This window comes from Aulonocara stuartgranti, assembly GCF_965226115.1.
Source record: "Aulonocara stuartgranti genome assembly, chromosome: 18".
Classification (NCBI taxonomy): Eukaryota; Metazoa; Chordata; class Actinopteri; order Cichliformes; family Cichlidae; genus Aulonocara; species Aulonocara stuartgranti.
The window spans coordinates 31,365,242-31,376,848 of NC_138954.1; the positions used below are offsets into that span (position 1 = coordinate 31,365,242).

At 39.0% G+C, this 11,607-nt stretch overlaps 1 protein-coding gene across 1 annotated transcript; it reads left to right on the forward strand.

Moving 5' to 3' along the window:
- The first annotated feature begins 197 nt into the window (after positions 1 to 197).
- On the forward strand, positions 198 to 10,753 carry olfml2bb (olfactomedin-like 2Bb). The gene is made up of 9 exons (XM_082512426.1): positions 198 to 935; positions 1,865 to 2,137; positions 2,254 to 2,361; positions 3,732 to 3,893; positions 4,043 to 4,262; positions 4,398 to 4,814; positions 5,167 to 5,343; positions 6,806 to 7,002; positions 9,204 to 10,753. Exons 1-9 carry the CDS (start codon positions 681 to 683, stop codon positions 9,597 to 9,599), a joined length of 2,205 nt encoding a protein of 734 aa, XP_082368552.1. The 5' UTR covers positions 198 to 680; the 3' UTR covers positions 9,600 to 10,753.
- Positions 10,754 to 11,607: the final 854 nt, after the last annotated feature.

Genomic DNA, 11,607 nt, shown 5'->3' on the forward strand with positions numbered 1-11,607 from the left:
TTGACATCGGTTTTAATGGGAACCTTATTAAACGTGAACATACCGTGAGGTTTACTGGTAAAGCAAAAACAGTTGTGACATGATAAACCGCTCGGGACCTTTGCAGTGCCCAGTTAGGCTACTTTGATTGGCTGGCAAGCTGCAGTAAGCTGTGTGTAATGTTAAGTGTTCAACCTGGAGCCTTTCTGCTCTCTCTCTCTCCCCTCTCCCTCCCCGCCCATCTGTCCCACTCCCACTTCAGGCTCAGGCTCGAGCGCAGTTAGTCCAGTTCTGATTGGGGCCGGTGTTGAGGTCCGTCGGTGCCATTCAGCTCACCGGCGACACGTCACACTGACCCGAGTTAAAGCAACCTTTTTTTAAAAATTATTATTATTATTTTAGCTTTTAATTCGTTTCTTTTACAACAATTATTTTAATACGAGTCTTCATAAAAAAAATAACAAGTACACGAGATCTTTCTTTCTTTTTTAAGTTTGAGTACTTTTTTTTTCAAGCTAAACCGTTTTATGGACTCGTTTTTACCCGGACAATAAGCCTACTTTCTAGTGAAGTAATTTACTGCACCGTTTGATGCGTGGGTGTTTATTCATTCGTACTTGCTCCGCAATTTTTGGCTACAACTACCTGATAAAGACTAGTTTGTATACAGAGTCCTTCTTATCCTTAGCTGCTGTGCAGAAATGTGGCGCGGACTTTCACTGCTGATTTTCTGCTGTGCTGTAAGAAGCCTGGCGGTGGACGGAAGCATTCGGGAGAAGATGCTGCTAGCTGAAACCGACGAGCTGAGGCCGATTAAAGATGCCAACTCCACAAGCAAAGCAGAGGGTAGTCACCAGTTCCCGGAGAAAGCCACTCAGGGGAGAGTTCCACAGTTCCAACCCACTGTCGAGCCTCTGGAGGACGAGCTGGAAAACCAAGAGAATATAATAAGCCAGGTTTGTGAACTATAATGTGCGCCTTTTTATGATTAATTGTATTCTATGTTAAACTACACTGACAAAGAAGTTTATGTATATTCACATACTGCGAATGAGTTGGGAGAACAGAAATTCCTAGTTTTAATAATTAAGGCAGTTATCAAATTTAAAACGTTTTAAAAGTTAAAAGCACAAGATGATGTGCTGTTTGACCTATTTTTACATTTGACTGAACTGAAGTAAAGTTCTGCAAAGCCATGCTCTTTTATGCAAATTATAAAAACTAAAACTTCAATCCATGACCTGTGACCTGCTTAATTCTTCTTCCAGGAGACTTCAACTGAGTAACAGCAGTTAGTACCTCAGCAAAACTTTCCATCTACCTCACCAAGGGAAAACCACATGAGATCCCACAGCACTTGTGCTGTTAGGACTTACTTTGCTTTAAACAGTGAACCCTGAACCTCTCGTTTTCCATCTTGAGTTGGATTTCAGGGGTTGTTTCTGACACAGCGATTCCAAAAGTTTAACTATACGGGAAATTTCCTTTTACCTCATACTGTCATGGTAAATCAAGCCCAGAGCTGTGTGTGTGTGTGTGTGTGTGTGTGTGTGAGTGTACACTATGGTAAAAGTTTGCATCCCCCTGGTGGTTGGTTATGTAATATCCTCAAACTGTAAGTGGTCCAAACCAAAGAGGGCCTGTTTGTAAATGCCTATAGCTGTCTTCATTCCACACAGCTCACCACTGTTGCAGCTGCATATCGTCAGACATTTCAACTCTTTTTCTGATTTTAGTTCCTGCATTTCTGCTAAATAAATTATAATATAAGTATAGTATAATATACTATTAATTTTACATTCAATATTTATTCAGGTTTCCTGCTATCTGGCCTATATTGTGGAAAAAATATACTGAGAAAGACAACTTTCTGCCTCTGTTTCAGTTGCTGGGAGATTACGACAAAGTAAAAACAGTGTCTTCAGGGTCCGACTGTGTGTGTCGCTGTGTTGTTCGACCAATTAAGCGATCCGACTGCAGCCATGTCCATGAAAGTGACCTAAAATCACCATCTCGGGATTTTTACACTGTAGAGACAATTACCAAAGGAACAGACTGCAAGAAGTGTGTGTGCATGGCTCCACCTTCCGCTGTCAATCCCTGCGAGGGAGAGTACAGGTTTAAAAAACTACAGGAAGCGAGCAAAGATGACATCAAGGTAGAAACATATACATGTGTTCTGGTTACTGATGATACACTGTTAAGTTAGTTTTGAGCAGGAAGATGTTTAACTAATAATAATTTAAAAAAAAACAATTTCTTGATTTTGTTTAGCTGGCAACTATCATTGACTTGTTGGAAGTCTCTCTGTATGGAATGGACTTGTTAAAGCTCCATTCTGTTACCACCAAGCTACTGACCAGGGTGGACAACATAGAGAAGGTGAGTACATGTTGTCCAAAAATCACCTATTAAAAATCAAAACTGATAGTTTGTATACAGTACATACTCTTATGTAGAGCATGTATATATTTTTAATGCAGAAGCTTTGCAAAGGTAGACAGACCTGCTAACACAAACAAATAGTAAAACTAAACACTTTTGCTTCTTCATATCCTCTGTCAGCTTGCTCTTTGACTGTGCTTGGATGTTAAACTGTGCCATATCATATACTTTAGGGCAATACTAGTATACCAGTTATGTGCTCTAAACTCTTGACATTGTTGCAACTTCCCTTTACTTAAAATTTCCAAGGAAAACACGTTGGCTACTTTTGCGTTTACATTTGACTGTGTCACTACTATTGTACTATAATGCTGCAAGTAGCTCACTGGAAAAGAAGGATGGCAAATGCCCGTCACTCACTTACACTTGTAAAGTTTGTTGTCTGTGAGCCGCAAAAATCAACAAAATGTATTCATTTTTTTTTAAAATATCAGAAATATGATTGTTGGACATTTCCTTGAAATATGATACCCCTACATGGATGGCTGTACTGCAATACTGGAATAGCTTATTTTTACAATTAATTGAAAAAATATATATAGTTGGTATTGTCTTTAAGCCATAGAAGTTTTACTATTAAAGAAATATTTCTGTGATTTTGTTTAGGGTCAGAGGCAGGGTACACAGGACTGAACCAGAGAGACAGATAACATTCATACTCACACTCTCTCCACTTTTAAGATTAGGCTTAAAACTTTCCTTTTTGATATGCATATAGTTAGGGCTGGATTAGGTGACCCTGAATCCTCCTTTAGTTATGCTGCAATAGGTGTAGGCTGCTGGTGGATTCCCATGATGCATTAAGTATTTCTTCTTCAGTCACCTTTCTCACTCACTATGTTTTAATAGACCTCTCCGCACTGAATCATACCTGTTATTAATCACTGGCCCTCTTCCACAGCATGCTTTTTATCCTGTCTTACTTCTCTCTCCCCAACCAGTGGCAGCAGATGGCCCCGCCCCTCCATGAGCCTGGTTCTGCCGGAGGTTTCTTCCTGTTAAAAGGGAGTTTTTCCTTCCCACTGTCGCTAAAGTGCTTGCTCATATGGGGTCCTATGATTGTTGGGTTTTTCTCTGTATTTATTATTGTAGGGTCTACCTTACAATAATAGATTGTAAGATAGTCGTCTTGATTGTAAGATAGTCGTCTTGACTGTTGTGATTTGGCGCTGTATAAATAAAATTGAATTGAATATCCAGACTTCTAAAAATATATATTTGTATATTCACAGAGTCCAGACTAAGTGCAAAGTGATGTCACCTGAAATAGTTGGTTGACCCTGCATGTGTCTTTTTCTGAACTCAAGGCATTCACACAAAATTTGACTGAAAGAATGAGAGAGAAAGAACGTGTAAAGGAAAGAGCGAGGGAAAAGGATAAAGAAAAAAAGATCCAGCCGAAAAAAAAGAAACTGAATGATGAGCGCTCAAGAGTTAAAAGTGGAGCAGCTCCCTACGCCCACAAGCAGGTAAAAACCTTGTGAAAATCTGCATCTTAACAGATCACAAGTCAAGACAAACTCTTGTCTGATTTTATGCTGTGCACTCTTCTAGAAGATTGCTATCATGCATAGATAGTCCCTCTTCATTATAAACGAGACTGAATTTTCTCTTACAGAAGAATTATGACAGCCAGCTGAAGACAAACCACCAGCAAGATGGTGTGGAGGAACAGAACCCAATCAGGAATCAGACAGAAACACGAAAGCCGATCAAAGAGAAGACAGAGCCAAAGCAGCAAATGAAAGACAAAAACACTGTTGTCATCAGGGGTGTGACCTTTTACAAGGCAGAGGAAGAGAGCTACAAGGAGGATAAGAAAGGCAAAGCACAGAACAGTAAGTCTATTGCATTGATCTGTAAAATCAATGCTTTCAAGTTATGTGCTAAAGGCTTTTTTAATTTAATCAAAGGTAAAATTTATTTTAAAAATTACAGAGAAAGGCCCTTTCTTCTTTTATCTTGTCTTGTAGCTTCTGTAACCACAAAATCATCAGTGGATTTTCAGGTGTCTGAGCAGCTGCCACCTAACAGGCCTTCAAAAACTACCATAAAGCCAGACCTCAAAGACATACCTTTGACCAGATCTTCACCATCCCATCCACCAACAGCTCCCCCATCTACCAGCCAACAAACCATAACTGCAACCCAACCAGTTCGCTCCTCCACAACAACTCCAAACCCAACGGCAACTACCCAAAAATCCTTAACTACCAGAACTGCTATTCACCCCACTGCGCCTGTCAGCCAGTATACCACTTCACCCTCAGACACCAATATCACTCCACCTATTGGTGCAGCTCCCACCTCAGCGCCTCATTCAAGAACCAAAAGCCGCCTCAGCTGGACAGAGAGCCCCGCTGACCAACCAGTGGTTACCAAAAAGCCAGGTAGAGTAAGACTAATGAACCTATTCATTTCCATATGAAGCTAATAATGTTGATTATTTCATAAAAATGAAATGGTAACCTCCAGGGCTCCAGTGGCCACTTGAGGGAGATCTCACAAAATCCTGTGTTAAAATGCCTTCAGTTTCAGCTTCCCAGCCTGATAAAAAAAATGTGGTCTTGGTCTCTATCAATAGTTTCCCTTTTCAACATAACTGTTTAGTCTTATAGATATTAGACAGACAAAATAATTACTAGAAAGGTGTAATTATAGCATTTTGGCTGATCGGCGTATTGTAATACCTCATCTGGTAGTAGGTGTATCCTTACTGACACCTAATGTGTATTTTTACAGGAGTGTGTAAGGACACAGTAGCCAGCATCTCTGAACCGGTCCAGAAAAATACTTATGGCCTTAGTGATGGAGCCTGGATGAGAGATGCTCGTGGTCATGGGAACGTCATCTACCTCACTAGTGGTCACTATGGCAACAACCTACTGGAGTTCCGAGACATGGACACCTTCAAATTAGGTACAGAGGTTTGTGTTTGTGAAAAAAATTATCTTCTAATCTCAAACAGTGTCAGGTACCCTAATTAATCTCATAAAAGTTCTATCAATGTTTTAGCAATCAGAACAGATTCCACTGACAAATGCATTTCATATTTGAACGACAGAACAAACAGTGACATGAAGATCCGTAAAAGTAAAAAACCAGAAAAACAGGAAACAATATTTCACACACAATGGATGTGTTAGAAAAATATTCATGGATTAGAATCAGGTCCTTCAAGCTGAACACGAGTATGGTAAAATGCTATACACTTGTGAAATTCATTTTAGCACCTGTGTTTCAATATTACCAGGTCTAGGAGTTAAAGTTTAGATACTTAACAATCAAATGATCTTTATATTTAATCCTCTAAATCTTGGTTGCCAATTTCATTTTAAATGAGGTTTCATAAAGTACGTAAAAATAGTTTAAATTAATGGTTATTTGTGTAGTGCCAGTAGATAACAACAGTTGTTCCAAGTGCTTCATATTGTAAGGAAAGGCCCATGTAATAGACACTATTAGAGAGAACCCTGATGAGCATACGGCTCATTATGAGCTAGTATTTGGTGACGGTGGGAAGGAAGAACACCATTTTAACAAGAAGGGGCCTCCAGCAGAACCAGGCTCAGGAAAGGGCATTCATCTACCATAGCTGTCCCTTTGCAGTGATGTAAAACTGCCTTCGCCTTTGCATCTGGATGAAAAGTTAGCCTGAACATCATTTTGATGCACGAGCATGTAATATTTGTCTTCTCCTGGATATTGCAGGGATTTTCTGCCTTAGAAAATAAGGCTTCTCAATTTGGGGAAATTTTACAATGACAATTACTTAGCTCAATATCCTAATGACGATTACTTAATCACAAGGCTTTGACAAAAATCATATTTGTTGTTCTTCATTGGATGCTTGAAACCAAGATGTTTCTAAAAAGCTGAAATAGTTTTAAAAAATTTCTTGACAAAGACAAAGATCATCCACAGCCTGGAAACAAGTTTGTTTTTTAAAGGGTGTGGAGGCGGGTCTTTTAATTATAAGACAGTACAAATGAGAGGATAATTGTGAAACCAAATATGAAATATAAAATACAGTCTGATTTATTGCATAACATTATAAACAAAAATAATCTAGTCTCAACATTAGTGTTATTAGAAAACAAAATAAATTTTTAACCATTTGAAATACTGTTATTAATTAAGGTAAAAATCGTTGCAATGTTTATTAACCCAATTTCCCTCGGGATGAATAAAGTATGATCAATCAATCAATCAATCAATCAATCAATCAATCAATCAATCAATCAATCAATCAATCAATCAATCAATCAATCAATCAATCAATCAGTTGCAGTAAAATATTTTCTCTACATGATGGACATATCTTAGTTTGATGATCATTAAGGTTGTGCATATCTATTTTCTGTGTGTCCTTCCTGTTCAGGTCAGACAAGTAATTCATACAAGCTACCTTACAGTTTCACTGGAACAGGCCATGTTGTGTTTAATGGAGCTTTCTACTATAATCGAGCCTTCAGCAGGGACGTTATCAGATATGACCTGAGGCACAGATATGTGGCTGCGTGGACCACACTGCACGATGCTTTACTGGAGGAGCAAATTCACAAGACACAGACTGAAGTAAGACTCATTACTTTCATTTTTAAATAACGGCCCAAGAAGTACTCCATAATGATTTAAACAAGAACATTTAGAAGTCTTTCAAGCATCATTAAAATTATGTGTGGGAACATTATAAATTACTAAACTGATCACTTTTGTGGTTTGTTTCTGTCAAGAGATGTATTCTAAGACACTTCTTCAGCTGAGAATCAGAGAGGAGAAACACACAGTTTTACTTGCAGCAAGGGCAGTCACAGAGCACCCGCACGGGAGTGAGGGCTCAGGCACTCGCGCTCTGCCACTGCCCTGGTCTTTATTTATATACATCAGTGGGTGTATGTTCCATACATTGGAATGTGGATGTGTATATGTTGGAATGTGGATGTTTATATGTGTGTGTGCGATTTTAGTGTGAAAATGACCATTAACAACAAGTCTCTGTTTTGTATAGTGTATCTGTTTCCAAAACAACAATGTCCACTAAGGTTAATTAGGATATTTTATTGATACACCAAATTAAAACAAGAAAGGGCAAAAATGAGACATCCAAAATTATTAGCCCCATGGCCATTAATAGTCATATACTGTACCCTTTCTGAGCCACAACTGACAACAATTTCTTAGAGTAGGTCATTACTAGGTTTGCACAGGTCTTCTGAGGGATTTTGGCCCATTCCTCCATTGCAAATTGTTCTAGCTCATCCAAATTGAATGGTTTCCAAGCATGGACATTCACTTGGAGCACTTGCCACAGATTCTCAATAGGATTGAGGTCTGTGCTCTGTGCGGGCCACTCCAGGATCTTGGTTTTGGTACCCTTGAGGAACTGTTGGACTAATGTTGATGTATGCTTTGGGTCATTGCCTTGTTGGAAGACCCAGCGACAACCTAAGCCTAGACTATGAGCGGATTTCTGCATTTTCTCTTTCAAAATGTCAACATAATTTATTTTTTCATGATGCCATGCAACCAAACAAGGCTCCCTGTGCCTGAAAACAGCCTCACAGCAGGATGTTCCCAACTGTGTTCCTGGGGTTGAAGGCCTGTGCCTTTCTTTGCCAAACATAAGCAACAACTATGTGCTGAAACAGTTCCAGTTTAGTCTCATCAGATCAAAGCACTTCCAAAACTGATCTTTACCTTACAAATGTTCATTGGCAAACCTCAGTCGGACTGTGATGTGCAGCTCTTTGAGTAAAAGTGTTCTTCTGGGATGATGCCCCTGAAGTTCACCATGATAAATAGCCGTCACAACTGTGTTCTTTGAAACATCAACTCCAGAAGAAGCCAGGTCAGTAACAATCATCTTGGCAGGTGTTCCTTGCTGACATCTGTGTCTATTTTCGTCTCCAGGGTTCTTGAAATCTTGAACTTACGGCCACGGCCAGGTTTGTTTCTTACAGAATTTGTCTCCTTGGACTTGGCAATGATGCAACATACAGCAGTTCTAGACACTGTGAATTGCTTGGAAATGGCATGTAGCCTTCCCCCTTATCATGAGCCTCTACTATCTTTTTTTCTGAGCTCCAGAATTATTTCCTTTATCTTTGGCATGGCCAGTAACAGTAGTTCTTCTCATGCCCTGTTCCTTGAACCCTTTTTATGCCAATTGAATGTTGTTAGGAAGCCAGTTGACTGCACAGATGTGGTTTCAAAGCTGACTGGTTAATTACTCTAGGTGTTTTGAAAGCAAACATTCACATGGGGCTAATATTTTTGACCTCCCCATTTTTTATTATATTTGATATGAAGCAAACCTAAAAAGGTATTTTATATTACAAAATGTACTGAAAGCTACTAAATCGCACTGGTGAATGTTTGAATGTATCAAGTTTCATCAATGCTGCAAACGTTGGGCAAAAGTTTAGCAAAATGTTCCAAAATTCCTGGGGGGCTAATAATTTTGGCCTCAACTGTAGTTAGAAAGAAAAGTCAGCCAGTCAGGCTCTCTTTAAACTCTTTAAAATCTCTTTAAAGATTCTCCAAATCTGTTTTTGATCTCCACCAGCAAGGACTACCTTAATCTACCTTAATCTGCTGTCTGGAGAGCTAAGAACAGTATGTAAACAGCTGCCTGCTGCAGATGAATAACTGCAGTGGGAATGAATAGATCAGTAAAATTCTAGGTTCTAAAACCAAAACAACAACCTGAAAGATTGCAGTCTAAAATTATTTTAAGATGCAAAAGTCATACAAACTTGAGCTTGTGTATTTTGCAGGTTGAGTTTGCGGTAGATGAGTCCGGCCTGTGGCTGCTTTACCCTGCTTTGGACACAGAGGGCTTCCACCAGGAAGTTATCCTGCTAATCCACCTCCACCCTCGAGACCTTCAGCCAATACAGACCTTTCGCACAGGTCTCAGAAGAGGTCGTTACGGTAACAGCTTCTTGGTATGTGGTGTGCTTTATGCAGTGGATAGTATGGAGCGTCGCTATGCAAACGTGACCTACGCATTTGACACTCACACGCTTACGCACACAGTGCCAAGCCTGGCATTCACAAACATGCATGCACATAACTCCCAGCTGGCTTATTGTCCACTGGACAAGAAACTGTACTCATGGGATAATGGTCATCAGATGATGTATGATGTCATTTTTGCTTATTTAGAATAATGGGCAGATGGTTAGATGAATATTTGGCAATTTAGTTTGTCCAGTGAGTCAAAACAAAGCCGAGGATGGAAGAAATATGAAAACTGAACAGATATTCCGTCTGTGTTTTGTTTCGAAAAGACTGTGGATAAATTAAACACTGTGTGGTCACTGGGTTGCTGCTCTGATGTGCACGCACTTAAGTCAGTAACTGTCGGACACAGCACTTGCAGACAAGAAAAGCAGAATTGTCTTGGGTGACATGAAGAAGAAGATACTTTTTCCTGGCAGCAGTGTTTCAAACAATCCATACTAGTTCAATTGTTTTCTTATTTCACTGTCATGAACTGTAACATTTAACATACTAATTAGGGCTTGTAGATTCTGAGATGTAGCTCTTTGGTTGCAATTTCTCTGAGCACTGTATGATCTGACCTTAGGGGGAATTGCTGGGATGTTAACTTCTGGGACAATTGGCAAATGTCTTGAATATTTTCCACATCAATAATCTTTCTCACCGTAGAGTGACTTCATTTTGTTTGGAAATGGTCTTATAACCTTTTCTGGGCAAAATGATTTATCAGAAGCAACAATTGTTTTGGTTATAGTGGATGTGGAAACAGTAAGGGACTGTAAGTTGGGCAGAGGTTTATATTTACTCATAATGACCATGAATGTTATGGTAATTTGGGGCTTTTCAAGATGTCTTTGAACTGCTCTTTTTACAGAGTGGAATGATTGTACAACATACATCTTTAATGACTTAAAAGAGAAAAAAAACAAGAAATAGGTCAACAAGTTTAAATTTATTTTGAACTTTCTTTAATCTACACAGAGTCAAAATTACACAAATCAGCCTCAAATACAGCAAATACAGCTTTTCAAATTCTTTGCTTAATGAAAGCAGATTTGCATATGATATGCCCCATGTAACCAGTATAACCAGTGATTTTTTTTTTCAGATTTTGTATTGAAGTAATTGCCTGTTATTTTCTTTGTGATAAAATTTTTATTGTTTGTCCTTTTAATGTATTTCCCATTGTTGATAGAAGTGGTAAAATAATTTTTAACTTGTCTGGGTATTTTTTTTTTTTACAACCAAAATAGGACAAGGGCAAGAATTTTGACTGCTTAACTAGGAGTTTGTACATTTATAATAAAACGATTCAAACGTTTTTCAGTGTCATTGACTCACTTTTCTCCTTCTCTGTGTGCCTCTGTATCCTGTTGTGGGCATTATTTGTGAGGTATGATTAAATTTTCCTGGAAGCAGCAGAGCCACTGGAAGGAACACAGGATGGAAAATAAACCCTGGGCCAGATGCTGTTGAACTTCAAACTGGAAATGCTCGGGACACACATCAGACCTGCTACATGTTAGAGAAACACACATGGGTACAAACAGGGTGATGCACTGCTCACTGCCGCTGTTCTTCCAATCTGGTTCATTTCAGCCAGCTCTTTATCTCTGCTCTACAGTCTTACCAGCTGAAAAAGTATGTGTGTGCACAGCAAAGTTGTAACAAGAAAGAAATGAAATTTAGAAAAAAAAATTGTTTGAAAAACGTTAAAGATAAGTGAATGACATTAAGTCCAAGCTGATTTCAAATGCATAAATTCTGAGCAGGAATATTCCACTAAAACTCAGTGGAACATCAGTGGAGATGACATCAAAAGTTATATAACCATCATGTTGATGTGGTGGTGGAGTGTGTGTGGTAAGTGACCACTGAGCAGGATGCAGAAGAAAGACGCCCATACACATACACTACAGACTTGCCAAACTGAGTGAATGCGTTAGTGTGTGTGTGTTCTGTACCACTTTGAATGACTTGTTCTAAACGCCTGAAAGCAAGGAGACCACACAAATAGACACACACTCACAGTAGAAGTCATATGCTAAGGATGCTCTCTTCTGACAGAGTAGTCTTTAAACATGCAATGCATAATGTCTAGTTTAAAGATAACAGTGGTATCTAGATACACATTCTAAAATACCACTGAGCTAAAACTTTAAACAAAGAAACAAA

What these genes read in the sequence shown, in the direction of transcription:
- olfml2bb (XM_082512426.1), top strand. Translation starts at nt 681, where the DNA reads ATGTGGCGCGGACTTTCACTGCTGATTTTCTGCTGTGCTGTAAGAAGC. An exon ending in GAAAGGCAAAGCACAGAACA is followed by an intron (nt 4,263 to 4,397) that starts GTAAGTCTATTG and finishes CTTGTCTTGTAG; the next exon opens with CTTCTGTAACCACAAAATCA. An exon ending in CATGGACACCTTCAAATTAG is followed by an intron (nt 5,344 to 6,805) that starts GTACAGAGGTTT and finishes CTTCCTGTTCAG; the next exon opens with GTCAGACAAGTAATTCATAC.